This window comes from Microcaecilia unicolor, chromosome 14 (assembly GCF_901765095.1).
Source record: "Microcaecilia unicolor chromosome 14, aMicUni1.1, whole genome shotgun sequence".
Classification (NCBI taxonomy): Eukaryota; Metazoa; Chordata; class Amphibia; order Gymnophiona; family Siphonopidae; genus Microcaecilia; species Microcaecilia unicolor.
In genome coordinates, this window is record NC_044044.1 from 22,449,557 (window position 1) to 22,476,656 (window position 27,100).

The window sequence follows — 27,100 nt, forward strand, 5'->3', positions numbered from 1 at the left end:
GAGGGGGAGTGCTGGTGAATAGACTGTTGAGAGCTGGGTGTAAGAATGAGGGATTGGGCATGGGTCTGTTGGTGGGGGGGTGCTGGTGAATAGGCTGTTGAGAGTTGGGTGTAAGGATGGGGGATTGGGCATGAGTCTTTTGGGAGGCTGCTGGTGAGTTGGGTGTAAAGATTAGGGATAGGGCATGGGTCTGTTTTTGGGAGGGGGGTGCTGGTGAATAGTCTGTTTGTTGAGAGTTGGGTGTAAGGATGAGGGATCGGGCATGGATCTGTTTTGGGGGCCTTGTAGCGCTATAGAAATGATAAGTAGTAGTAGTAGGGTGCTGGTAAGTTGGGTGTAAGGATGAGGGATTGGGCATGGGTCTGTGTTGGGGGGGGGGTGCTGGTGAATAGGCTGTTTGTTGAGAGTTGGTTGTAAGGATGAGGGATGTCTGTTTTGTGGGGGGGGGGGGGGGCAGTGGATTAAGTGGGTGGAGATAACCACTCGATGTTGTAGAAATCTTGCTTGATGTAGGCTGACATGAGCCCGTGGTTGGGTTGGGGCGGGGGCTGTTTTCTAGGTGGAGTCTCCGAGTCTCGCGTCCCTCCTCCGACCTCCTCTTATAACTGGTCTCTACGCTCGTGGAACAGCGCTGGGAGCTCGGGTTCTGTCCAGGTTCGGTAATGGCTCGGTACCGCGTCACGGTGGCCACCGGCCCTTCGAATACTCGGGAACCAACAACTATATCTACTTGGTTCTGATCGGGGAACGGGGTCGCTCTCATCGGACCTTACTGGACAATCCCGGCTTGGATTTCTGCCGGGGAGCGGTAAGGAATCGGGGGGGGGGGGGGGGGGGGAATAACCCGGGATAGAGGAAGACCCGAGTCGCTGAAGAGACTGGAGGGAAGGAGATACCCGGGCCAGGAGCGGGATTAGAAGGAAGGGAGGGGAGAGGTAGGGGTGAGTGGGCAAAGGAGACTTTCAACTTGGCATTAACCTTTGCAAGACACGATTTGTTGCTCGTCCACGTGTTCCTTCCTGGTTCCGGGGGTTCCAAACACGGCAGGACGGGTCGAGCCCTGAAGAGCTAGCTTTGGTGGGGAAGTGAGGAGGGACGAGACTAGACTATTGTACATAAGCCTTCCGGAGTGGCTTGGCTTGAAGTCCGGATACCCTGCTGGAGCCAAATCAGGAGCCTAAAATCCCTAAGGTCCGCTCAGTCCCTCCTCAACATAGTGGATAATCCTTATTAAGCCCCCACCTTTTTTCAGTAGTAGCTCAAGGTATATGTTAGGTATGTCCCTGTCCCCGGAAGGGTTTGCAATCTCATTTTGTACCTGAGGCAATGGAGGGGTTAATTGAGGTGACCCCAAGGAGCAGTAGCCAGGTGCCCCTAGCAACTAGTCTGCTCAGGTAGAGACAGAAGCAGTCCATCTGCACTGCCCAATAAGCGATTAGGGTCCTTTAACTAACATATAGTAACATAGTAGATGACAGCAGAAAAAGACCTGCATGGTCCATCCAGTCTGCCCAACAAGATAAACTCATATGTGTATACCTTACCTTGATTGTACCTGTCCTTTCAAGGCACAGACCATATAAGTCTGCCCAGCACTAGCCCCGCCTCCCCCCACTGGTTCTAATATTACTACTCAACATTTCCAAGGCGCTACCAGACTCAGGCAGCGCTGTACTGCCTAACTGCTGGCCTGGAACTACCCCTGTGTACAGTAGGTTTGATCCTCCCTGCAAATTATTTTTGCAAAAATAGCTGATGCACACTTTGGCAGGCGCTAAAAGTCAAAATACCACAAATTATGCGGTATGCCTTTCTTGTGTGCTAAGCTTGCATCAGGAGACTGATAATGCCCTTCAGCAAAAGAGCTGCTTAGATTGTCAGCCCCTGGGGGTGAGGGAAATATCTGCTGAGTCTGAATGTAACTCACCTTGAGCTGCTACAGAGAAAGGTGTGAGGTAAATGCAAGTAATACGATTTGAAAGGGTGCATAATTGTTCCTTATTTACCTGTCCAGCCCACACTCCTGATTTTATAGACCATTACCCTGTCCCCTCAGCTCTCTCTTCTCCATGCTGAGGTGCCCTCTTAACCTCTTTTATCCTTTCTTCCCAAGGGAATCTTTCCACCCCCCTCTATCAGTTTGGTTGCCCTCCTCTGAGCCTTTTATAGTTCCGTCGTTAAGATGGTGAAAACCAGAATTTTATCGCACTTGAGGTGCAGCGACGCCACCGATCTGTGCACAGGCAGTAAAAGTATATGCTCTGTTTTATTCTCCATTTTTCCCAAAATTATTTCTAACATTCTATTTGCATTTTTGACCTGCCTCACACTGACCTGAGGATTTTATCATGCCGTCCACAGTGATTCCCAAGATCCTTCTCCTGTTGGGTGACTCCTAAAATGGAACCTTTCATTGGATTATTTGCCCCTGTTTACTTGGCTCTGCACTTGTCTGCTTTTAAGTTTCACCTGCACTGCAGTGGTTTCCCTTAATGTCCTCCCTCCAGGCATTGTCTTAAGTACCTAAGTATTGCCACACTGGGACAGACCACAGGTCCATCAAGCCCAGCATCCTGTTTCCAACAGTGGCCAATCCAGGTCACAAACGCCTGGCAAGATCCCGAAAAAGTTCAATACATTTTATGCTGCTTATCCCAGAAATAAGCGGTGGATTTTCCCCAAGTCATTTAATAATGGTCTGTGGACTTTTCCTTTAGGAAGCTGTCCAGACCTTTTTTAAACCCCGCTAAGCTAACCGCCTTTACCATATTCTCTGGCAACAAATTCCAAAGGTTATGTTATGATCGCTACTGCCAACTGGCCCTGCTACCCTTACCCCTTGCACTGCTTAACTGGGAAGGGGTTGCAAAGAGTATTGGCAGTGGGAGGACAGAGATCCAATTCAATATTAAGCACCTGCAACAGCTGGGAGGGGTTGTGATGCCTCTGTGCACAACCCAAACTCTACCTAGGCTCTTGTGCCAGGCTTCATAGGAAGTACAGCAGTAGTTTTCTTCCTACTGTGTACATGACTCAAAGAAGGTAGAATCTTAGAAGCCAGGGATTCTGGGATGTGCCACAGGAAGTCTGATCCTGCATTAAGGAGTGAGTCATAATTGGCTCAGTGACCTTGATAGCTACCTCATATTAACTGAAAGGGGCTCAGCCTGGAATTCTTATTTGCATCAGTCTCGTATATTCAGGTTTTTTTGCCATGTATCTGATCACTCCTAAGTGGACAGATGAAATTGAAATGTGGACAAATGCAAGGTGATGCACATTGGAAAGAATAATCCGAATCATAGTTAACCTGATGCTGGGGTCCACCTTGAGGGTCAGCAGTCAAGAAAAAGATCTAGGTGTCATTGTACATAATATGCTGAAATCTTCTGCTTAGTGTGCGGTGGCGGCCAAAAAAAGCGAACAGGATGCTAGGAATTATTAGGAAAGGGATGGTGAATAAGACCGAAAATACTACAGTGCCTTTGTATCACTCCATGGTGCGACCGCACTTTGAGTATTGCGTTCAGTTCTGGTCGCTGTATCTCAAAAAGCGTATAGCGGAATTAGAAAAGGTTCAAAGAAGAAAGGGGATGGAACTCCTCTCGCATGAAGAAGGCTAAGAGGTTAGGGCTTTTCAGTTTGGAAAAGAGACAGATGAGGGGAGACATAATTGAGGTCTACAAAATTGGCTTACCTTGCTGACATCACTGGAATGGGCGGGGCAGGGGCAAGGCGGAATCAGTTGGAAGCGTGTCGCGCAGGGGCGCGTTTGCCGTTTGTGATGTTCCAGCATTAAATGGTCGGGGAGGGCAGGGCCGGTCTTAACAGTTGTGAGGCCCTGTGCAGACCAGTTCAGTGGGACCCCCGTCTGCACCTGCCTCCTCTGCCCGTGCACCCAACCCCCTGTCCGCGCCCGCCACCATAAGTCATAATTTATCAGAGTTTAAAAGGAGGTTTAAAGCTCTTGGAACCCCACCTCACCCCGTACCTTGATGTGCATCCACCATGTTTCAGTAGAGAGCGGCAGGCAGCGGCAGCCATTTTCATATCCTGCCAGCTGCTGAGCCCAGATCGTCCTCGCTGCTGCATCCCGCCCTTGTGGAAGCAGGAAGTGATAGCAAAAGGGGGTGGGGACGCAGCAGCGAGGACGATCTGGGCTCATCAGCTGACGGATATGAAAGTCGCTGCCATTGCCCGATGCTTTCTACTGAAATGTGGATGCACATTAAGGTACAGAGAAGGGAGGTGATCTGAGACCAAGAGGATAGGCGTGCCACCAAATGCGGGGCCCCTAAGAGCGCAGGGCCCTGTGCGAGTGCGTTGCTGGCTGATCTGCAAGGCTTCGTTCTGTTTCGTGTAGTCTGACGTCCTGCACAGAAACAGAACGAAGCCTTGTGAGTCTGATGTCCTGCACAGAAACAGCGGCCGCATTGCTGGCTGATCTGCAAGGCTTTGTTCTGTTTCTGTGAGTCTGACTTCCAGGACATACAACATGCAGGACGTCAGACTCACAGAAACAGAACAAGCCTTGCACCTTGGCTGGCGGGGGTTGGGGTCTCCCGTCTGCAAAGGTAGCGGACGGTGGTGGCGGGGGAGGGTTGGTGGCAGGAGGGGGGTCCAGGGCCAAATCTACGGGGGCCCAGGCCCCCATGGCCCCACGTAGCTGCACCACTGGGCCGTGCAGCCATTTCTTAAAAAAAAGAAAGACCTACCTTGTACCAGCTGCAGTTAAAGGTGGCCTCGAAACCAGCTCAGGCCCCCTTCTGCCGCATTTTAGAAGCCTATTTTATTCCTATGGGTTTCTTAGCATTTAGCACATGGTAATTATCATCACACGCTAAATCGAATAACCCACCAGAGTAAAAGCAGTCCTCAGCCTCTTGCAGAGGCGTAGCAAAGGTGGGGGCGGTCCGCCCCGGGTGCACGCTGCTGGAGGGTGCAGAGAGCAGCCGCGCGCCTGTTGGCTCCGCTGGTTCCCTGCTCCCTCTGCACCGGAACAGGTTACTTCCTGTTCCGGGTTAGAGGGAGCCAGTGGAGCCAACAGGCGCGCAGCTGCTCTCTGCACCCTCCAGCAGCCAAGAATGCACCGGGGGGGGGGGGGCTTGATGCGCCGTGGAGGGGGTGTCATTGCGCTGGGGGTGTGTGTCGTGCTGCACCCTGGGGGGACGGACTCCGCTGCACCCGGGGAGGGGGGGGGTGCGCACAGGCGATCAGCCCCTGGTGGCAGCCGACCTAGGATCGCCACTGGTCTCTTGTCTTTGTTAAATCCCTGATCGTGCAGTCCTTAACGCAGCGGTAAGGGGTACAGCCCAGAAACGTTCAGTTTGTTTAGTTTCCTTGGTGTTTGGGGGAGTTTTTTTGGTTTGGGGGCAGTGGTGTAAATAGTTTATACTTTTTCTGACCAGTTCACACTAGTTACTACACAGGAAAAATAAAATGGATTTTCAGGGGGTTTTTTTCTTGTCATTTGGGGCTATTTATTTATTAGGATTATTTACTGCCTTCTTAAAGAAATCAACCTAAGGTACTGTACTGCAAGAGTAAGTGTGGTAACCAAATCCTGCTTGGCAGAAACAACCAAGCCTTTATCTGCTGTCTACTAAAAACAAGCAAATGTTGACATTCCCATTGTGGTTTCAAGCAAATTAACATTTCCCTGCAGTGATCCCATGTAAAACTTATTTCCTGGGGGACCTTTTGTCTTTGCAGTGCTTTTTTTTTTAATTGATCTTATGATCAGGATCCATCTCGAGAAATTCAAATCTAAATGACACCTCCTGACTTATTCTGAAGTTTTAATTTGGAATGGACTGAAAAGGATTCGATGGAGAGCTGGCTTCTTTTTTTCAAACTCATTATCTGAGACCAACCTACAGCCTTTATCACCTTATTACTTTATAGCATAAATCCCCCTCCCCCCCCCCCTTTCCCCTTCACATGATCAGGTTGTAGACTATTCTGTTACTTACTACTTCTACTTTCTAGGGATGCTGAATAACTCTGAAATTGTATTTGTGTTTTCTTTCCTGTGTGGAAGTGAAGCATTCTTAGGGGTCCTTTTACCAAGCTGCGGGGGTGGGGGGGGGGGGGGGGGGGGAAAGGGCCCTGTGCTTGGGGCAGGGACTGATTTTCCCGCGCGCCAGTGCCCTTTTTACTGCAGCGGGTAAAAAGCCCCCAGACAAACGTGGCCATGCGGTAAGAGAACTCTTATCGTGTGGCTATGTTGCAGGCAAGGGCGTAGCCAGACACCCGATTTTGGGTGGGCCGGGGCCCAAGATGGGGGGCAGAAGAACTCCGCCCTGTCTCACAAGTGATTTGTCTCTCCCTCTCTCGCCTGCACGCCATGTGGTCTCTCAAACATCCCCCCTCCCCCGCATACCTTTTAAATAGCAGATTTTGACCGGCAGCGTCAGCGAAGCAGCGACTAATACACACTACTCATGCTGGTCCCACAGCCTTCCCTCTGATGCAACTTCCTGTTTCCTCATAGGCAGGAATACATCAGAGGGAAGGCTGGTATGCAGGAGGAACAGTAGTTGGGAGTTTTCGGCTGGTGGGGCTTGGGGATCCCTGCCAGCCACATCGTACGTGTGCTGCTACTGGGTGGGCTTGGACCCCCTTAGGAATGCTGTGCCTGCTTCACGAACAGCCCGTGCCGTTTTGTAAAAGTGCACACTACGAACGATATTGCCCCGGAAACGGAAAAGAAAACCAAGTGATAACTCTTGTAAACGACCTGGGAAAGTACATATTTGAGCTGCCTAACCCTACTTTTGTTGTTCATGTCTCATTTACTGAGACCTGAGGTAAGGTGTGTTGCCTGTGAAGAAACGTAATATTGCAATGAAAAGGTTATCGCTTTTTGATTTGTTTGCTGAGCTCTCGGAAGTCCTTTGAGGGCCACCTGCCTTATCTAGAGACTACGAGCATAGAACAAAGGGGAATTGTGCCCTGGTATCTCTCTGTTGTAGTCTTTAATGTGCAAATCGGGAATAGCTAGCCGGAAAGTCGTTTGTGTGTTTTTTTTTGTATCAATACATTTTATTGGGAAAGACAGAAAGATACCATTACCGAATCAGCTCACCCAATACACATCAAAATCATATACTACAGCATATGTAAAACTTTCCCCCCACCCCTTCCCTGTTCAAAGTCTTGACTTTTTTTTTTTATTAAATCGGAATCTCTGTTCTTTGCTGATAATTATTTTATTGCAAGTTGCTTCTGGTGGAGTGAGAAATCAAGTTATGGCAATGTGAAGGGAACCTGCCGCGTGGTGGTTTTTTTTTGGTTCTCATACACATCGTATGTGTGCTGCTAAATGTTTTTTGTTTTTTCTTACAGGTGTGTAGAGAGGTATTTGTACCTACATGTTAGACCTTATTGACCTACCACCCAGGAATGCCAGAACCGATATACTCATATCACCCCTCTCCTCAGGTCACTTCACTGGCTTCCGATCAGATACCGCATTCAATTCAAGCTTCTCCTTCTTACCTACAAATGCACTCAGTCTGCCCGCCCCTCACTACCTTTCTACCCTCATCTCCCCTTACGTTTCCGCCCGTAACCTCCGGTCACAGGACAAATCCTCCTCTCTGTACCCTTCTCCACCACCGCCAACTCCAGGCTCCGCTCATTCTGCCTCGCCTCACCCTATGCTTGGAACAACCTTCCTGAGCCCTTATGCCAAGCCCCCTCCCTGCCCGTCTTCAAGTCTTTGCTCAAAGCCCACCTCTTCAATGCTGCGTTCTGCACCTAACCCTTACCGTTCGGTGAATCCAGACTGCCCCAATTTGACTGCCCCTATCGGACCGACCGTTCACTTGTCTATTAGATTGTATGCTCTTTGAGCAGGGACTGTCTCTCTTTGTTAAATTGTACAGCGCTGCGTAACCCTAGTAGCGCTCTAGAAATGTTGAGTAGTAGTAGTAGAATGCTAATAGATCGGCACGCACATTCCTAAATCTTCACTTCCCCAGTTGTAAAGGTCTAAAATATAAATTAACACATGCATCCAGCTTTTCATACTTGACTTCACAAATGTGGAATGCTCTACCATTGGACCTGAAAATAATCCACAACCTAATTAATTTCCGTAAGGCACTAAAGGCACATCTCTTTAACACAGCATACCATAATAACTTATGATTGGAACTGTATTTCTCCATCGTTTACTTACAATAGGTTCATTCTCTTCCTACACTGAATTGTTTAATTTTTAATATAAATCCATGTTCAATATGTGATACCATTTGTTTATTTTATACCATTTGTATATATTTTTTCCTTTTTATTCGACTGTTACTTAACACTCATGTTTTATATATATTACCAATTATATATGTATTCTGAAATGACATAAGGCATGGCGGAAAAATTGTAAGCCACATTGAGCCTGCAAATAGGTGGAAAATGTGTGGATACAAATGTAACAATAAATAAAATAAATAAATACAGCCAACTTTCTTGTTTAATGAAGCATAGACTGTGGAAGCATAGTGTAAGCTCTATTAAGAAGGGACTATCTCATACGTTTAAGTGCATAGCCCTATATAAAAATCAATAATAAGAGTACATAAGGGTCATAATTCCCATCTGGACTGTCAGTTTCACTCTTGACACTAGGGTCACATTAACCACCAATGAGGCTCTGGGCAAAATTTTGTGCATGGTCCCCCATTCGGTCCAGGCCCTCCCCCTGGTTTCCACGGCACCCTTTCCACCCCCTGCCCCTCTGTCCAGCAGCACGGCTTACTTTGCTTCCCAGGGGGTAAAAAAGCAGCGTAAAGGCATGGAGCCAGTTATTCCGTGCAGCTGTTGACTTGCCAATAAGGGACAGGGCAGGGGATTTGATCTTATATCACCTCCTTTCTGTGGTTACAATCAAAGCAGTTTGCATGTTAATACAGGTACTTACTTGTACCTAGGGCAACGGAGGGTTAAGTGACTCACCCAGGCCAGAGTCACAAGGAGCTGCAGTGGGAATTCACAGTCTGCTTTACCATTAAGCTACTTCTCCACTCTTGTGCTGCCCAGAAACAGGATGTGATGTCAGAAGGGGCAGAGCCATCCGCGGCACAGACCAACTATGTCTCTGTGCTTTTATGCTGCTTTTTTTCTTTCCCAGGAAGCTGTTGGTGTTGGACTGGGGGAAAGGAAGAGAGGGAAGGAAGATGCCAGACCAGAGAGGGCCCAGTGTCCAGGCTGTTTTTTTTACTTTTGGGCCCCCTGATAAGCTGAGCCCAGGGCAGCTAACTTGTTTGCCCATTGGTAAAAGCAGCCCTGCTTGATGCAGTGTCACAGAATCCAGTTGGTCTTTGTCTTTCATTCCATTCCTCCGTAACTGAGGACGCTCTTTCCATATCCCCCCCCAGCTTTCTCGAGCTCTGTTACTGGTGTTGGCCTTCACCCTCCCATCTGGGAGACCCTTGCAGACTTAATTTGTGGTCTCCCTCTTGAGTCTACACCCCTGGTGAGCAAGGTTTCTCAACTCAGTCCCGAGGCACACCATGCAGTCTGGTTTTCAAGAGATATCCACTATGAATATGCATGAGATAAATTTGCATTCAACGGAGATAGTGAGGACAACCATGCCAGTCTGCCGCAAGAGATAGTCAACTGGTGGAATCTCCAGACTATATGATAAATCTGATTGACCTCCCAGCAAGAAACCATGTCTATATCCTCGCGAAAGTACCTCAACCTGCACTACCCAACTGTAAAGGTCTCAATTACAAAACTTATTATGGATCCAATTTCTCCTTCCTTTCAAAGCCAACTGTGGAACGCTCTCCCTAGACCTATCCGAGCAATCCAATGACCACCTACCATTCAGGAAAGCATTAAAAACCCATTTATTCAAGCAAGCCTACCCAAAGACCCAGATTAATCTTATGAACCCATCTACCTTACATATACCAAAGAGAAAACACATTGACCCAGACTCTATCTCCCACCTTACCTTCCTCTCTATCACCTGTCTCTACCTACCCATCCATCCTATTCCTACCATCATTACTATGTTATACTTCATTTCCTACTTTACATAACAAAATTCTGTGTTACCAATTACTATGTAAGCCACATTGAGTCTGCTTTTAGTGGGAAAGTGCGGGATACAAATGTAATAATAAATAAATTGTTAAAGCCGGATATATTAGTTCCAAGGGAGAAGGAATAATTGGCTTCTTAATCAAAATTCAACTATTATAGACTACCTAAAGTGCATAAGTCTCTCCAAAAATCCTTCTGAGCATCCCATGGTATTTGGCATTGGCTCGGCTTTAGAATCACTACCTAAATTTGTCGATTACTTTCTTAAACCATTCGTTCCATTGATAGAATCGTATGTCAGGGACTCCTCCCACATGATCCAAACTTTGGAGGAATGTGATGGTGACCTGGAAAATATATATTTAGTGACACTTGACATAGATTCGTTATATACAAATATACCACAGGTTGATGCACTAGCTATTATCGAGAGAACACTCAAGGCAAGAGCAACGCCAAGTAGGGTTCCTAACCATTTCATTACCACCATTGCTATGATAGCACTTGTCCAAAATTATTTCTGCTTTCAGGAAAAGTTTTTTTTTTTTCAACAAGAGGTACAGAGATGGGGTCTTCTAAGGCTCCAGATATAGCAAACCTGTACATTGCCAATTTCAAACAGAATTTTCTTAAGGAGAATCCTTTCGGCAACGAGGTGAAGTTTTACAAACAATACATCGACCACCAAATGATAAATCGACCACCAATGTAGTAAATTTTAAACGAATTGGAGAAACGTTTTCTTCACTCAACGTGTAATTAAACTCTGGAATTCGTTGCCGGAGAATGTGGTAAAGGCGGTTAGCTTAGCGGAGTTTTAAAAAAAGTTTGGACGGCTTCCCATAGGAAAAGTCCATAGACCGTTATTAAATGGACTTGGGGAAAATCCACTATTTCTGGGATAAGCAGTATAAAATGTTTTTGTACATTTTTGGGATCTTGCCAGGTATTTGTGACCTGGATTGGCCACTGTTGGAAACAGGATGCTGGGCTTCATGGACCGTTGGTCTTTCCCTGTATGGCTGTACTTATGTACATTTTGTGCAGTGGCATGGGGCACTGGAGAGCCTTTTTGAGTTTCATAATTGGTTGAACACAAGAAATGTCAATTTACATTTAAAGATACAGTAGCATGAACATGAAATAGCTTATTTGGATATATTGGTCAAGAAAACTAGATATCGCTTCACTACTACAATTTATAGGAAACCCACAGATCAAAATACATACCTTCATTTCACATGTTTTCACAATCTAAGGGCCCTGTTTAATAAGACTGCACTGTAGGCATGCAAACTTTGTAGTGTGCACTAAAAGTGAGTGCACGCTAGTGATAGAGACACCCATAGGAATATTATGGGCATCTCTATCATTAGCGCATGCAAAAAAGTTAGCATGCCTACAGCTTGGCTTAGTAAACAGGACCCTCAGCCTGAAAGCAAATTTGCTATATTCGCAGTCCCTAAGCCTACATCGTTTTGTGCACTGATATTGAGGAGTTTGAAGTCCAGGCTGTTGCTATGTCAAAGCGCTTTTTCCACAGAGAGGATATCCAAGTGAATGCATATCTAACAGTTTGTGCAAGGCCCGATCACAATGTAGGGAAGCTCTCTTAGAAGTGAATCGAGTAGAAAGTAAATTGATTTTTTTACTCGTTCCAAAAGTACAAAGGCTAGGGGACACTCAAGGTGTAATTAAACTCTGGAATTTGTGTTGCCAGAGAATGTAGTTAAAAGCCGTTAGCTTAGCGGGGTTTTAAAAAGGGTTGGATGGCTTCCTAAAGGAAAAGTCCAAAGACCGTTATTACAATGGACTTGGGGAAACTCCACTGCTTATTCTAAAATAAGCAGCATAAAATGCATTGTACTGTTTTTGGATCTTGCCAGGTATTTGTGACCTGGATTGGCCACTTTTGGAATCAGGATGGAGCTTCGGTCCTGTCCCAGTATGGCAATACTTATGTACTTAATGCTTACATAAGAAGTTGTGTGGAAATACCTTTTAAAACAAATAGGAGGAAATATTTTTTCACTCATGAATAGTTAAGCTCTGGAACTCTTTGTCAGAGGGTGTGTAGTAACAGTGGTTAGTGTATATAGGTTTAAAAAAAACAAAAAGGGTTGGACAAGTTCCTGGAGGAAAAGTCCATAGTCTGCTATTGAGATAGACATGGGGAAGCCACTGCTTGCCCTGGGATTGGTAGCATAATGTTGCCACCAATTTTGGTTTTCTGCCTGGTACTTGTGACCTGGCTTGGCCACCGTTGGAAAAAGGATTCTGGGCTAAACGGACCATTGGTCTGACCCAGTGTGGCTACTCGTATGTTCTTATGTAGATGGACGGGTTGAGAAACCTGAACCAGAGATTGTATGTACCTTGCGTTCTCCCAATGTGCAAGAGACATTCAGCATATCATCTGTAAACATTGGCATATTGTTGAGATTCATACCTGTTTCCAAACAAGAAGCCTATCATAGCTTTTCTCGTAATAACAATCTGAGAGAGAAACTGGTTCCATCAGCTTCACAAAGGTTCCTGCTCAGTTTGTAAACACAGTTTGACAGTCGCTGAATTTTATGCATCCTAAACCAACAAAGTTTTTTTTTTTTTAAACTTAGGCAGTCCACTGATTGCTTGCAAACTCTAGAAAGTGATATATGCGCTAATTTGTCCCTGTAGATTACTGTGTGTGGGGAAAACATGGCTGTAAAGACAAGAATAATTGAGCATTGCAGCTGTACAGTATGTGGAGACCTACATAAGTACATAAGTACATAAGTAGTGCCATACTGGGAAAGACCAAAGGTCCATCTAGCCCAGCATCCTGTCACCGACAGTGGCCAATCCAGGTCAAGGCACCTGGCACGCTCATCCCAAACGTAAAACATTCCAGACAAGTTATACCTAAAAATGCGGAATTTTTCCAAGTCCATTTAATAGCGTCTATGGACTTGTCCTTTAGGAATCTATCTAACCCCTTTTAAACTCCGTCAAGCTAACCGCCCGTATCACGTTCTCGCCGCAACAAATTCCAGAGTCTAATTACACGTTGGGTGAAGAAAAATTTTCTCCGATTCGTTTTAAAATTTACCACACTGTAGCTTCAACTCATGCCCTCTAGTCCTAGTATTTTTGGATAGCGTGAACAGTCGCTTCACATCCACCCGATCCATTCCACTCATTATTTTATACACTTCTATCATATCTCCCCTCAGCCGTCCTCTCTCCAAGCTGAAAAGCCCTAGCCTTCTCAGCCTCCTCTTCATAGAAAGTCGTCCCATCCCCACTATCATTTTCGTCGCCCTTCGCTGTACCTTTTCCAATTCTACTATATCTTTTTTGAGACTACGGAGACCAGTACTGAACCACAATACTCCAGGTGCGGTCGCACCATGGAGCGATACAACGGCATTATAACATCCGCACACCTGGACTCCATACCCTTCCTAATAACACCCAACATTCTATTCGCTTTCCTAGCCGCAGCAGCACACTGAGCAGAAGGTTTCAGCGTATCATCGACGACGACACCCAGATCCCTTTCTTGATCCGTAACTCCTAACGCGGAACCTTGCAAGACGTAGCTATAATTCGGGTTCCTCTTACCCACATGCATCACTTTGCACTTGTCAACATTGAACTTCATCTGCCACTTGCACGCCCATTCTCCCAGTCTCGCAAGGTCCTCCTGTAATCATTCACATTCCTCCTGCGACTTGACGACCCTGAATAATTTTGTGTCATCGGCGAATTTAATTACCTCACTAGTTATTCCCATCTCTAGGTCATTTATAAATACATTAAAAAGCAACGGACCCAGCACAGACCCCTGCGGGACCCCACTAACTACCCTCCTCCACTGAGAATACTGGCCACGCAATCCTACTCTCTGCTTCCTATCTTTCAACCAGTTCTTAATCCATAATAATACCCTACCTCCGATTCCATGACTCTGCAATTTCTTCAGGAGTCTTCGTGCGGCACTTTGTCAAACGCCTTCTGAAAATCCAGATATACAATATCAACCGGCTCCCCATTGTCCACATGTTTGCTTACCCCCTCAAAAAATGCATTAGATTGGTGAGGCAAGACTTCCCTTCACTAAATCCGTGCTGACTTTGTCTCATCAGTCCATGTTTTTGTATATGCTCTGCAATTTTATTCTTAATAATAGCCTCCACCATCTTGCCCGGCACCGACGTCAGACTCACCGGTCTATAATTTCCAGGATCTCCTCTGGAACCCTTCTTAAAAATCGGAGTAACATTGGCTACCCTCCAGTTGGACATTGCTAGGCTGCTAATCATTCTACTGAGGACCTGCAGTTTTTTTTTTCTCCTTAAGACAATTCAAATGGGATGGCGAACAGTGGCGTAGCTACGTGGGGCCACGAGGGCCTGGGCCCCCGTAGATGTGGCCCTAGACCCTCCTGCCGACAACCCTCTCGACTCCCCCTCCCGCCGCCAACCCGCCGTCGGCTACCTTTGCTGGCAGGGGACCCCAACCCCCGCCAGCCGAGGTCTTCGTCTTCCATCGCAAGGCTTTGTTCTGTTTCTGTGAGTCTTTGTACGTGCAGGACGTCAGACTCACAGAAACAGAACGAAGCCTTGTACGTGCAGGACGTCAGATTCACAGAAACAGAACGAAGCCTTGTATGTGCAGGACGTCAGACTCACAGAAACAGAACGAAGCCTTGTACGTGCAGGACGTCAGATTCACAGAAACAGAACGAAGCCTTGTACGTGCAGGACGTCAGACTCACAGAAACAGAACCAAGCCTTGTACGTGCAGGACGTCAGACTCACAGAAACAGAACGAAGCCTTGCAGATCAGCCAGCGGCTGCGTTGCTGGCTGATCTGCAAGGCTATCCATGTGCTGGGATATATATATATATTTAAGCATCAGCGTTTTAACTCACCCTTTCTCAGTTTTATCATGTTATTTTCTTGCAATGTCATTTAATAAGATTGCAACCGGATTCTACAGATTCACCTTTTTTTATTTTTCATCTTTTTACGTCACTCTTAGGAAGTGTCGTCATTTCCAGTTTCGTTTTAGACTGGTTCAGTGTCAGTGCATTTTTTTTTCTTCGTTTTTTTTTTTTTTACCGACGTACAGTGTGTGGCAGAGATAGGTGCAGCGACGCATCGCATACGGTATGTTGTTTATTTGTTTTTCTTCTTCTTCCTGGCTGTTTTCAAGTCAGTTATTTTTCATTCTGATTCCATTTTTTTGTCCGCAGCACGTTCAATACTTGGCTGATACGCACATGCATGTTTATTTATTTTATTTATTTATTGCATTTATATCCCACATTTTCCCACCTCTTTGCAGGCTCAATGTGGCTTACAATACATCATGGATAGTGGTAATGATAAAAAGAATAGACATTTGGTGTTACAGAAGGATTTTGGTTTGCATGGTAATGGAATACATGATAGCAATATAACATAAGGCATTATTAACATTTCTGGATATATGTGAGAGTTTCACATGTTTTGATCTTTGTGGTTGGTATATCTTGCCGAACAGATGGGTCTTTAGTAGTTTACGGAAGTTGGTTAGTTCATAGGTCGCTTTTAGGTTGCCTGGCAATGTGTTCCAGAATTGCGCACTCATATAGGAAAAGGTTGATGCGTGCATTAATTTGTATTTTAGACCTTTACACTTGGGGAAATGAAGATTAAGGAATGTGCGAGATGTTCACGAGCCTCAGAAGTTTTTATCGTAATAGTGTGCTCTACCCCCCCTTTTTTCAGTGCGATCCATGTGATACAGGCTCACTCACAAAGGTCTATTTTGCTTTTGTCATCTTTTACTTTTTGTATGTTTTTTTTGTGGTTTGGCGCCAAGTAAGTGACGTCATTATTTGTGACGTCTGTTTTCCGCTCTTTACTTATTGGTGTCATTTACGGTATTTTGCTCTCTTCATAACATTGTCGTGTCTGCATAAGGGCAGCAATTTAGTTATCGATTTCCCTCCGTTTAAAGATTGGAGGAGTGGCCTAGTGGTTAGGGTGGTGGACTTTGGTCCTGGGGAACTAAGGAACTGAGTTCAATTCCCACTTCAGGCACAGGCAGCTCCTTGTCACTCTGGGCAAGTCACTTAACCCTCCATTGCCCCATGTAAGTCGCATTGAGCCTACCATGAGTGGGAAAGCGCGGGGTACAAATGTAACAAAAATAAAATAGATACTATTGGAGATTCTACACGGAATGTTGCTACTATTGGAGATTCTACATGGAATGTTGCTATTCCACTAGCAACATTCCATGTAGAAGGCTGCGCAGGCTTCTGTTTCTGTGAGTCTGACGTCCTGCACGTACGTCAGACTCACAGAAGCAGAAGCCTGCGCGGCCACATTGGTGATCTGCAAGGGCCGACTTCTACATGGAATGTTGCTAGTGGAATAGCAACATTCCATGTAGAATCTCAAATAGTAGCAACAGTGGAGGAGTGGCCTAGTGGTTAGGGTGGTGGACTTTGGTCCTGGGGAACTGAGTTCGTTTCCCGGCACAGGCAGCTCCGTGTGACTCTGGGCAAGTCACTTAACCCTCCATTGCCCCATGTAAGCCGCATTGAGCCTGCCATGAGTGGGGAAGCGCGGGGTACAAATGTAACAAAAATAAAATAGATAACATTGGAGATTCTACATGGAATATTGGAGATTCTACATGGAATGTTGCTACTATTGGAGATTCTACATGGAATATTGGAGATTCTACATGGAATGTTGCTGCTATTGGAGATTCTACATGGAATGTTGCTATTCCACTAGCAACATTCCATGTAGAAGGCTGCGCAGGCTTCTGTTTCTGTGAGTCTGACGTCCGACGTCAGACTCGCAGAAGCCTGCGCGGCCACATTGGTGATCTGCAAGGGCCGACTTCTAGTGGAATAGCAACATTACATGTAGAATCTCAAATAGTAGCAACAGTGGAGGAGTGGCCTAGTGGTTAGGGTGGTGGACTTTGGTCCTGGGGAACTGAGGAACTGAGTTTGATTCCCACTTCAGGCACAGGCAGCTCCTTGTGACTCTGGGCAAGTCACTTAACCCTCCATTGCCTGCCGCATTGAGCCTGCCATGAGTGAGAAAGAGCGGGGTACAAAAATGTAACAAAAAAAAAAAAAAGCAAATCTTTATATTTTTAGCCCCTACGTGTTGACTAATGAAATTCATACGGTGCGTTATGAGCATATCAGAAGGAGCCATTTTATCTTTTTATTTTTGTATGTTGACCTTTTGATTTGCATTTTTCCTCCATAAATATGGTTATACAATGTACCTTTTGTGTTTAATTTACATTTATATTACTTTATAGCAAACGAAGGCTGTTGCAAACAAATACTACAGTTTCTTATCTTATGTGTCCCCCCCCCCTGTTTTGTTGCACATATACCTTAGTTCCCTTTTTTTATTATAGTGTTGCCCATTTGTAAAAAAAAATCTTTTATAATAACACATGTTTGGCATCATTTTTAATTATTACAATTATATTTATATATGCATTATTATTACTTTTTCTTAATTTAATTTTTATTTTATATTCTTTTTCATTATTATTATTATTTTGTCTTTATTTTCCATTTTATTTTTAATTTTTAATTTTTTTATGTTTTATTGAGGCATTTTTTTCACACATCTATAAATTCCCTGTGATGTTTTTTCTAAGATCCTTATCTGTTTTATCTGGGTCCCATATGTGAACATTTTATATATTTTTATATGTATATGTGGTATCCATATACGTGTGTGGTTTTTTTTTTTTTTAACTTTTTACTATCTGTGTATTATCATAAGGCTACTGTATTATGTTATGTTATGTACATTATGTTAGGTACAGTATGTATTGATTTATACATTTGTCCTAGATATCTCTGTCAACAATTAACCATTATTTATGTGTTATCCATGTACATGTGATATCCTTGTTTCATTAGAAACCACTTTTTATGTAATATTATCTGTGTATTTACCAAAGAGCTACCGTGTTGTTTATACAATCATGTTATGAACAGTGTGTATTGATTTATTTATATATTCGTCCTAGATATCTCTGTTAACAATTAACGTATTGAGAGTCATGTGATTTACAAGGTATTTTGCATGAAGAATTAATAGGTACGTTCCTTATAAATAGATGGACATCATTGTACTCTCCATTATTGTTTTTGTGTAAATTATATTTCTATTTTTTTTTCACTTTGTTTTTATGCTCTATACATTTTTTATGTGTTACATATACATGTCTTTTATATATATGTATGTGAGTAATATATGTATATATCATTTTTATGTTTATTTTATAGACCCCTGACGCAGGCCTTCTCGGCCGAAACACGTCACGTGTCGGGTTGTTTTATTGATTTGAATAAAGACCTTGTTTAGAAAGACACCAACTGTGAGAGGACTTTCATTGGATCCACTGTTTGTTCATTTGTCTTTGGTTCTCCTGTGGAGAGAACACCTTCTGCGGGTGTTTGCTATTATTTATTAAGTTACACTTGCAATGATTGTTTTATGTTTAGATTATTATTTTATTGGTCCTTGATCTAGTCACCAGGTTTTTTTTATGTTTTTTAAAATATTTTTTTTATATATTTTATTTGCAAAGAATGTTTTATTATTTTCATTCGTTCTTATACTTCGTTTATATTTGTGTTATATACTCCTGAGGCAGGCCTTTTAGCTACACAGCCTGTGTCGAGTCACTGAGTCACCGGATTGTTTGAAGAAATCTATTAAACAACATTTGTTTATCAGAACCTTTGGTCTCCGCTGTTTTGTATTGCTTTGTGTACTGTGGAGTTTTGTTCTTCTGTTTCTCTAGGCTGTATATTATTTGCCTGAAAGGGGCTTAAACATTTTCAAGGTTAAACCAGCTTTGAAAGGCATCATAAAGAAAAGCTGGCTCCTCTTGAGGTCGTCCAAAAATCTCTTCATTTGCCTTTCTATGAGGAGTGGAGAAGGAGGTACTGGAGTCCCTGTTCCCCTCAGAGCCTCAAAATGTCCCTCAGAAGAGAAAGAAAAGGTGCCTCTATCCAAAACAAATGTTAGTTTACTTTCCAACTTTTAAAATCCGCAACCACACTTCAGATATTGTCTGCAGTTCTGGTTACTCTATCTCCAACAAGATATAGCAGAATAATAGAAAAGGTACAGAGAAGGGGAGAAAAAATTTGAAAGGGGATGGGACGATCTCCCTATAAGGAAAGGCTAAAGCAGCTAGGGCTCTTCAGCCTGGAGAAGAAGCCTACATAGACATCCAGTAGGCCTTCTATTATGCCCACTTAACGTTCCTTTTATCTTGCTGCATCATATTCCTGGGATAGACTTCCTGAGCCGGTAGGTCAAGCTCCATCTCTGGCCGTCTTCAAATCTAGGCTAAAAGCCCACCTTTTTGATGTTGCTTTTAACTCCTAACCCTTACTTGTTCAGTACCCTTATTTCATCATCCCCACCTTAGTAATTCCCTTATCTCTTATTTGTCCTGTTTGTCTGGCCTAATTAGATTGTAAGCTCTGTCGAGCAGGGACTGTCTCTTCATGTTCAAGTGTACAGCACTGCGTACGCCTAGTAGCACTATAGAAATGCTAAGTAGTAGTAGTAGAAGAGACGGCTGAGTGGGGATATGATCGAGGTCTATAAAATACTGAGTGCAGTGGAACAGGTAGATATGAATCTCTTGTTTACTGTTTGCAAAAATACTAGGGGACATGCAATGAAGCTACAAAGTAGTAAATTTAAAACAAACCAGAGAAAATATTTCTTCACCACTCTTTTACAAAGCATCGGTACGCCCAATTTGAGCTTACCGCACGCTGACTTGGAACTAACGCTGGCCCAACGCAGTCGCCGGCGGTAATTTTGCCTTGAGTGGACGGCATTTCCAGTGTGCCGGGCATTTTTTAAATTTTATAGCGTGCAGCTAACCCGGCGGCATTCAGGAATCGCCATGTGCTGCTTGGTTACCGCGGGAACCCTTACCGCTGCCTCAATGGATAGTGGTAAGTGTTTCCCCCGCATGACCACACATTAAGAGTAATATTACCACGTGGCCAATTTTCTTAGGGGCTTTTTAACCGCTGAGGTAAAAATGGCCCTGGCACCAGGAAAAACAGCTCCCGCAGCTGCTGCAGGGCCCTTTTTTCCTGCAGCTTAGTAAAAGGACCTCTCAATGTATAATTAAGCTCTTGAACTCATTGCCCGAGAATGTGGTAAATGCGGTTAGTATAGCAGGATTTAAAAAATATTTGGACAACTTCTGGAAGAAAAGTCCATAAGCTGTTATTAAGGTGGACTTGGGAAAATCCACTGTTCATACCTCCGATACGTAGCTTGAAATCTATTTTATTCTTTTGGGATCCTGCTAGGTTCTTGTGACCTGAATTAGCCATTGTTGGAAACAAGATACTGGGCTTGATGGACCTTTGTCTATATACTCATGTACTTTCCTGGCCTTGTTGCTGTAGGTGGCCAGTGAATATTTCCACATAAGGAAGACGTTGGCAGGAGTCTCTCTATATCTCACCTTCCCCTTCGTGTCTTTTCTTCCTCATCTCACTCTTCCAACCACCTGCTGCCCTTTCCAGGTAGATGACTATGAGGTTCTGAGCGATGAGGAGATCGGATCCGTCCAGCTTGTGCAGTTCGAGAAGCAGAGGTTCTGGGTAGAGGATAACTGGTTCTGTCTCTATGTGACGGTGACCTGCCCCCGGGGGCAAGTGTTTCACTTCCCCTGTCACAGATGGCTCGTTGGGGATACAACCCTACGTATTCCTGAGGGTACAGGTGAGCATGGGGGGGGGGGGGGAGGGGAGGAGAAAGAACTTGATCTATCTGTGCATGGGGGAGTGAGTGTGTGTGTGTGTGGCGGGGGGGGGGGGGGGAGAGGGACCTTGTAAAAGCTGATAAGAGAGAGATCTTGTCACCTGTCAATGGATGGGGTAAGCCCTGAGAAAGACTACTACTACTACTATTTAAAGAGGACAGAAACCTCTGTTCATAGCTAAAAAAAAAAAAAAATAAGGTACGGGAGAAGCTCTCCACCTATAGGAGGCCTGCAATCTAAACAGGCAGAGTAGGCAAGCACCTAGGGGTGCTGACCTTGCAAAGAAGTTGACCAGAAGGGACAGCACTGATGCAGAAGAGCCATGAGAAGGAGTTTTTAATTTGCCTCATGACTGTAAATTTATGATTGTCCAACGGAGTAGCCCAGGTGTAGAGAGAGCACCCCTCCCTAGTCTATCTACTGGTGAGGGGTGGGCGGGGGTGCAAGAGACACAGCTGCATTGTATTAGCCCTGATTCTGTCTCAGAACTGCCTTAAGCTATCGAGCCAGTGTCTCTGTTATGGTTTTCTGGTTTGTGGGCAAGGATATACCGTGGCAGGGCCCAAACGTGGTTTGAAGAAATGGTATGAGAGTCTGGGGATGCAGAAGGACTTTGACATTGATGTGACCTTTCCGGTTCAGATGGTTGACACCTAATTATGGAGGGTGGTGTAGGGCAGAGAAATGTGTGTGTGTGTGTGTGTGTGGGAGATTGAACGATGCTACGGAGGGATGTGTCTCGGTTTCTACTTTGTTTTCTGGTTTTTATAAACAGCCAGGAAGGTGACAGATGAGGCCTCGGAGATACTTCATAGTCAGCGAGTGATGGAGCTTCAGGAACGACAGGCGTTATACAGGTACCGAAGCAGAAGCCACTAATACACTACTGACGTATGGTCTACTCTCTCACCAAGCTGAAGGGTGGCTGATCTTTCACCCTCGTGCAATTAAAAAAAAATCTGTGGGAGATTTTAATGCTGAGTTGTTTTTGTTTTGTTTTTTAATTTCTGATGTAATGCCCAAATGATATGCAACATAAAACAGCAAAAAATTAAAACTTTTGTCCTAAAACAGAAATAAACTTAAAAAAAATGAATTGTAAACTGGAAGTAATGTCTTAAAATGCAAATAAAGTTAACTATACTGTTATTTTAAGGGAAGCTATCTGGTCCTGGGAAACACTGGCTTGTGACCCCCCCAACACAGGGAGTCCCTCAGACCGGCGAACTCCCGTCACCTGCTCCTTCCCAGGGTCGCTGAGAGGCTAGGCCGCCCCACCCCCATCGCTCCCCCTGCCGCTACCGTCCCCGGTCTCACCTGCCTGCCTCCACGGCTCCGGGCCCCCTGCATTTGAAGCGGCAGTCGCAGATCACCTCTCTTCTGGCCTTCCCTCCCTGTGTCCCGCCCTCATCTGATGTAACTTCCGGTTTCCGCGAGGGCGGGACACAGGGAGGGAAGGCCCGAAGGGAAGTGACCTGTGACTAGAGTTACCATATGGCTCCAGAAAAAGGAGGACGGATTGAACCAGCCAGGTTTTACTTCCATTGCTTTCAATGGAAGTAATTGAGCCAGCCGGGTTTTACTTCCATTGCTTTCAATGGAAAGCAATGGAAGTAAAACCTGGCTGGCTCAATCCGTCCTCCTTTTTCTGGAGCCATATGGTAACCCTGCCTGTGACTGCTGCTTCGAATGCAGGGGGCCCGGAGCCGAGGAGGCAGGCAGGTGAGACCGGAGACTGCAGTACCGGCGGCCTGACCCCGGCGCCGCCCCCCGCCCCTCTCGATGGCCCTGCTCCTTCCCCTGCCAAAGGACCAGTGACAGTTACATTATCTGAAGCATCCTCTGAGGCTTCTTTTCCTCCGCCGCCATCTTGGAGATCAGCTGCAGAGGGGCCTGCAGAAGAGAAACCTCAGAGGCCACTTCCCCTGATTAAGTAAGCATCTCTTGTCCTTCACAGAAGGGGACAGGTGTTTTGGGGGCTTTTTGGTCCAAATGCCCCCCTGTGTTGGGAGTCCCTGGCAAAGGGTACCAAGAGGCCCGGGGCTGTGGGTGCCCAACTTTGGAATCTGGTGCTGTTTTATTTTTTTTTTTTAACTTCCATGAAGCCAGTGGGTGACTTAGAGGCATATTTTCAAAGCACTTTGGGAGGCTACGTTCCATAGGTTTCTATGGAACTTTGGGAGGCTAAGTGCTTTGAAAATATGCCTCTTAGTAGTTTTAGCACAAAGAGAGGCGGAGACTGTATCCAACAAACATATAGGATCTCGTTGTCAGAGAATGTGGTAAAGGTGGTGAGCTTAGCGGGGGTTTAAAAAAGGTTTGGATAGCTTCCTAAAAGAAAAGTCCATAAGCCATTATTAAAATGACTTGAGGAAAATCCACTCCTTATTTCTAGGATATGCAGCATAAAATGAATTGTATTTTTGGGGGATCTTGCCAGATATTTGTGACCTGGATTGGCCACTGTTGGAAACAGGATGCTGGGCTTGATGGACCTTTGGTCTGTCCCAGTATGGCAATACTTATGTCTAAGGGAGAGGAAGATATGGTATGGATGGGCAAACTGTACAGGCCTATAGTCTTTAATTACCGTCCTTATCTATGTTCATCACGTGAGGAACCTTATGCAATCAAGTGAATTGTAAATTAAACTCAATAATATGTTTTGCTTCAGTGACAATCATTTTGATTTGGGAAGCGTTGAATATCCACAAATAACCTCAACTGTGGCACACTGTTTTGGGCTATGCATGCCCGCTGTGTGCCTTCCTGGAATAACCACCCAGCAGAGGTGGTGATAACAAGAACTGTTACAGAACTTTAAGCCTGTTTGGAACAGATACAGAGGGCGGTGGCGACGTGAGCAGGAGATGCAGAAAATGCCCTTTGCAATATTATTTATTTAGATTTTGCTCACACCGTTTTCAGTAGTAGCTCAAGGTGAGTTACATTCAGGTACTCTGGATGTTTCTCTGTCCCAGGAGGGCTCACAATCTAAGTCTGTACCTGAGGCAATGGAGGGTTAAGTGACTTGCCCAAGATCACAAGGAGCAGCAGTAGGATTTTGAACCAGCCACCTCTGGATTGCAAGACTGGTGCTCTAACCACTAGGCCACTCCTCCACTCCAGAATCTTGCTATTCTTTGGGGTTCTACATGGAATGTCGCTACTCTTTGAGATTCTGCATGGAATCTTGTCACTCTTTAAGAGTCCAGAATCTTATTTATTTAGATTTTGCTCACACCTTTTTCAGTAGTAGCTCAAGGTGAGTTACATTCAGGTACTCTGGATATTTCTCTGTCCCAGGAGGGCTCACAATCTAAGTTTGGACCTGAGGCAATGGAGGGTTAAGTGACTTGCCCAAGATCACAAGGAGCAGCAGTGGGATTTCAACCGGCCACCTCTGGATTGCAAGACCAGTGCTCTAACCACTAGGCCACTCATCTATGTTGTGATGTCATAATGCCTCATTCCACCAGTAAGAGGCAACCTCATCAGTGATGTCACAATGGTTTCATTGTCCTATACATGGCTCACTTTTATTACATAGAGCAATGAACTTCCCTCCTTAGTATGAAGAGTTTCAGTCTCTGCTAACCAGAGCTGGTCTTATTTAATTTAGATTTTGCTCACACTTTTTTCAGTAGTAGCTCAAGGTGAGTTACATACACTGGATATTTTCTCTGTCCCAGGAGGGCTCACAATCTAAGTTTGTACCTGAGGCAATGGAGGGTTAAGTGACTTGCCCAAGGTCACAAGGAGCAGCAGCGGGTTTTGAACTGACCAATGCTCTAACCACTAGGCCACTCCTCCACTCCAGAATCTTGCTATTCTTTGGGGTTCTACATGGAATGTCGCTACTCTTTGAGATTCTGCATGGAATCTTGTCACTCTTTAAGAGTCCAGAATCTTATTTATTTAGATTTTGCTCACACCTTTTTCAGTAGTAGCTCAAGGTGAGTTACATACACTGGATATTTTCTCTGTCCCAGGAGGGCTCACAATCTAAGTTTGTACCTGAGGCAATGGAGGGTTAAGTGACTTGCCCAAGGTCACAAGGAGCAGCAGCGGGTTTTGAACTGACCAATGCTCTAACCACTAGGCCACTCCTCCACTCCAGAATCTTGCTATTCTTTGGGGTTCTACATGGAATGTCGCTACTCTTTGAGATTCTGCATGGAATCTTGTCACTCTTTAAGAGTCCAGAATCTTATTTATTTAGATTTTGCTCACACCTTTTTCAGTAGTAGCTCAAGGTGAGTTACATACACTGGATATTTTCTCTGTCCCAGGAGGGCTCACAATCTAAGTTTGTACCTGAGGCAATGGAGGGTTAAGTGACTTGCCCAAGGTCACAAGGAGCAGCAGCGGGTTTTGAACTGACCAATGCTCTAACCACTAGGCCACTCCTCCACTCCAGAATCTTGCTATTCTTTGAGATTCTGCATGGAATCTTGTCACTCTTTAAGATTCCAGAATCTGATTTATTTAGATTTTGCTCACACCTTTTTCAGTAGTAGCTTAAGGAGAGTTACATTCAGGTACTCTGGATATTTCTCTGTCCCAGGAGGGCTCACAAGCTAAGTTTGTACCTGAGGCAATGGAGGGTTAAGTGACTTCACAAGGAGCAGCAGTGGGATTTGAAGTGGCCACCTCTGGATTGCAAGACCCATGCTCTAACCACTAGGCCACTCCTCCACTCAGATTCTGTCTAATTCCTGTTTACTATATCTTATCTGTCTATATGTTCAACCTCTGCTTAAACCCTATGCTGTCTATTAAGATGTTTTAATTTGTACTGTACTGACATTGTAAGTGGCATACTATGCCATAATGTGTGCTGTTGAGCATTTTTACTGCTGTAATTTTCTGTTGCTTATGTATGCTTATTTTTGATGTACACTGCCTTGGGTGAATTTCTTTAAAGAGATGGAAACCAGGGGCGTAGCTAGGTGGTGCCACGGGGGCATGGGCCCCCCCACAGATTTAGCCCTGGCCCCCCTGCTTTCACCCCCTGCCACCGACCCTCCCCCACCACATTTGACCCCCCCCCCCAATCCTCCCCTGCTGCTGCCGTGAGGTACCTTTGCTGGCGAGGGTCCCCAACCCCCGGCAGTCGAAGTCCTTTTCAGCGCCTCTCTCTGGCGCGTTGCAGATCTGGATTCTGTTTCTGTGAGTCCTGACGTCCTGCACGGTGGCAAGTGGGCGGTGGTGGTGGTGGGGGGTCAAAAGTGGGGGGGGGGGGGGTTGGTGGAGCCAGGGAGGAGCTAAAATGTGCCCACTCACCTCTGGACCCCCCCTCCCACCGAAGTCTGGCTACACCCCTGGTGAAAACTAACTAACTTCCTAAAAAGACAGAGGGCTGAAAAGGGGAGAAGGCAACCCTACCTCTAGATCGTTTGGTTTCACAACTTGGACCCAGATTTGCCCGACAGGGTTGACCCAGTCCCGGCCTTACTCCATTGCGTGCAGGAACTTGTGGTTCTTATTTCCCCATTGGATTCCCTAAGAAAAGCAAGGCTACAAGTCCCTGCATGCATTGAGGTAAGTCCAGAACTGGATCAACCCTATCAGGTGAATCTGGATCTAGTTGGCAACCTTACCTAGAGGTGGTTTATGGCTACAATAAACACTTAAGAAGAGGAAATAAGGTCAGCAAACACAAAACTGTCTAAGGTGCAGGTATATTAGTAGGGCTCCACTTCCTACCTAAAGACAAAGGTTGGTGGCTCAACCTGCTGCAGGTGCCTGGGAGATCTTAGGTAGAGAATGGATGAGGCAAATAGTCTTATCTGCTTCATTACACCGCCTTGGACGCATGTCTTCATAATGGCGGTAAATAAATCCAATCAATCCATCAGTCAATAAAATTATGTTCTCTGCAGCTTCAGGAAAGACATAGTGGAATTGGAAGAGGTAGAGAGAAGGGTGATGGGGGGGGGGGGGGGGGGGATGGGACGACTTCCCTATGAGGAAAGGCTGAAGCGTCTAGGGCTCTTCAGCTTGGAGAGGAGACGTCTGAGGGGAGATATGACAGAGGTCTGTGGAATAATGGAGTGGAACGGGTAGACATGAATCGTTTGTTTACTTTTTCCAAGAGTACTAGGGCCGGAGAGGGGGGACATGCAGTTTAGCTGCAAAGCGGTAAATTTGATATGAATCGGAGAGTTTTTCTTCACTCAATGTGTAATTGCCAGAAAATGTGGA

General features: G+C 45.2%; 1 protein-coding gene across 1 annotated transcript in view; it reads left to right on the forward strand.

The window, feature by feature from the left end:
* Window positions 1–602: 602 nt before the first annotated feature.
* ALOX12 (arachidonate 12-lipoxygenase, 12S type) overlaps window positions 603–27,100 on the forward strand; it is a 40,432-nt gene continuing 13,934 nt past the window's right edge. The window contains 4 exon segments of the mRNA XM_030188046.1: window positions 603–696; window positions 699–808; window positions 20,655–20,853; window positions 21,669–21,750. Of these exon segments, the coding sequence (XP_030043906.1) occupies window positions 663–696; window positions 699–808; window positions 20,655–20,853; window positions 21,669–21,750 (425 nt within the window). The 5' untranslated portion in view covers window positions 603–662.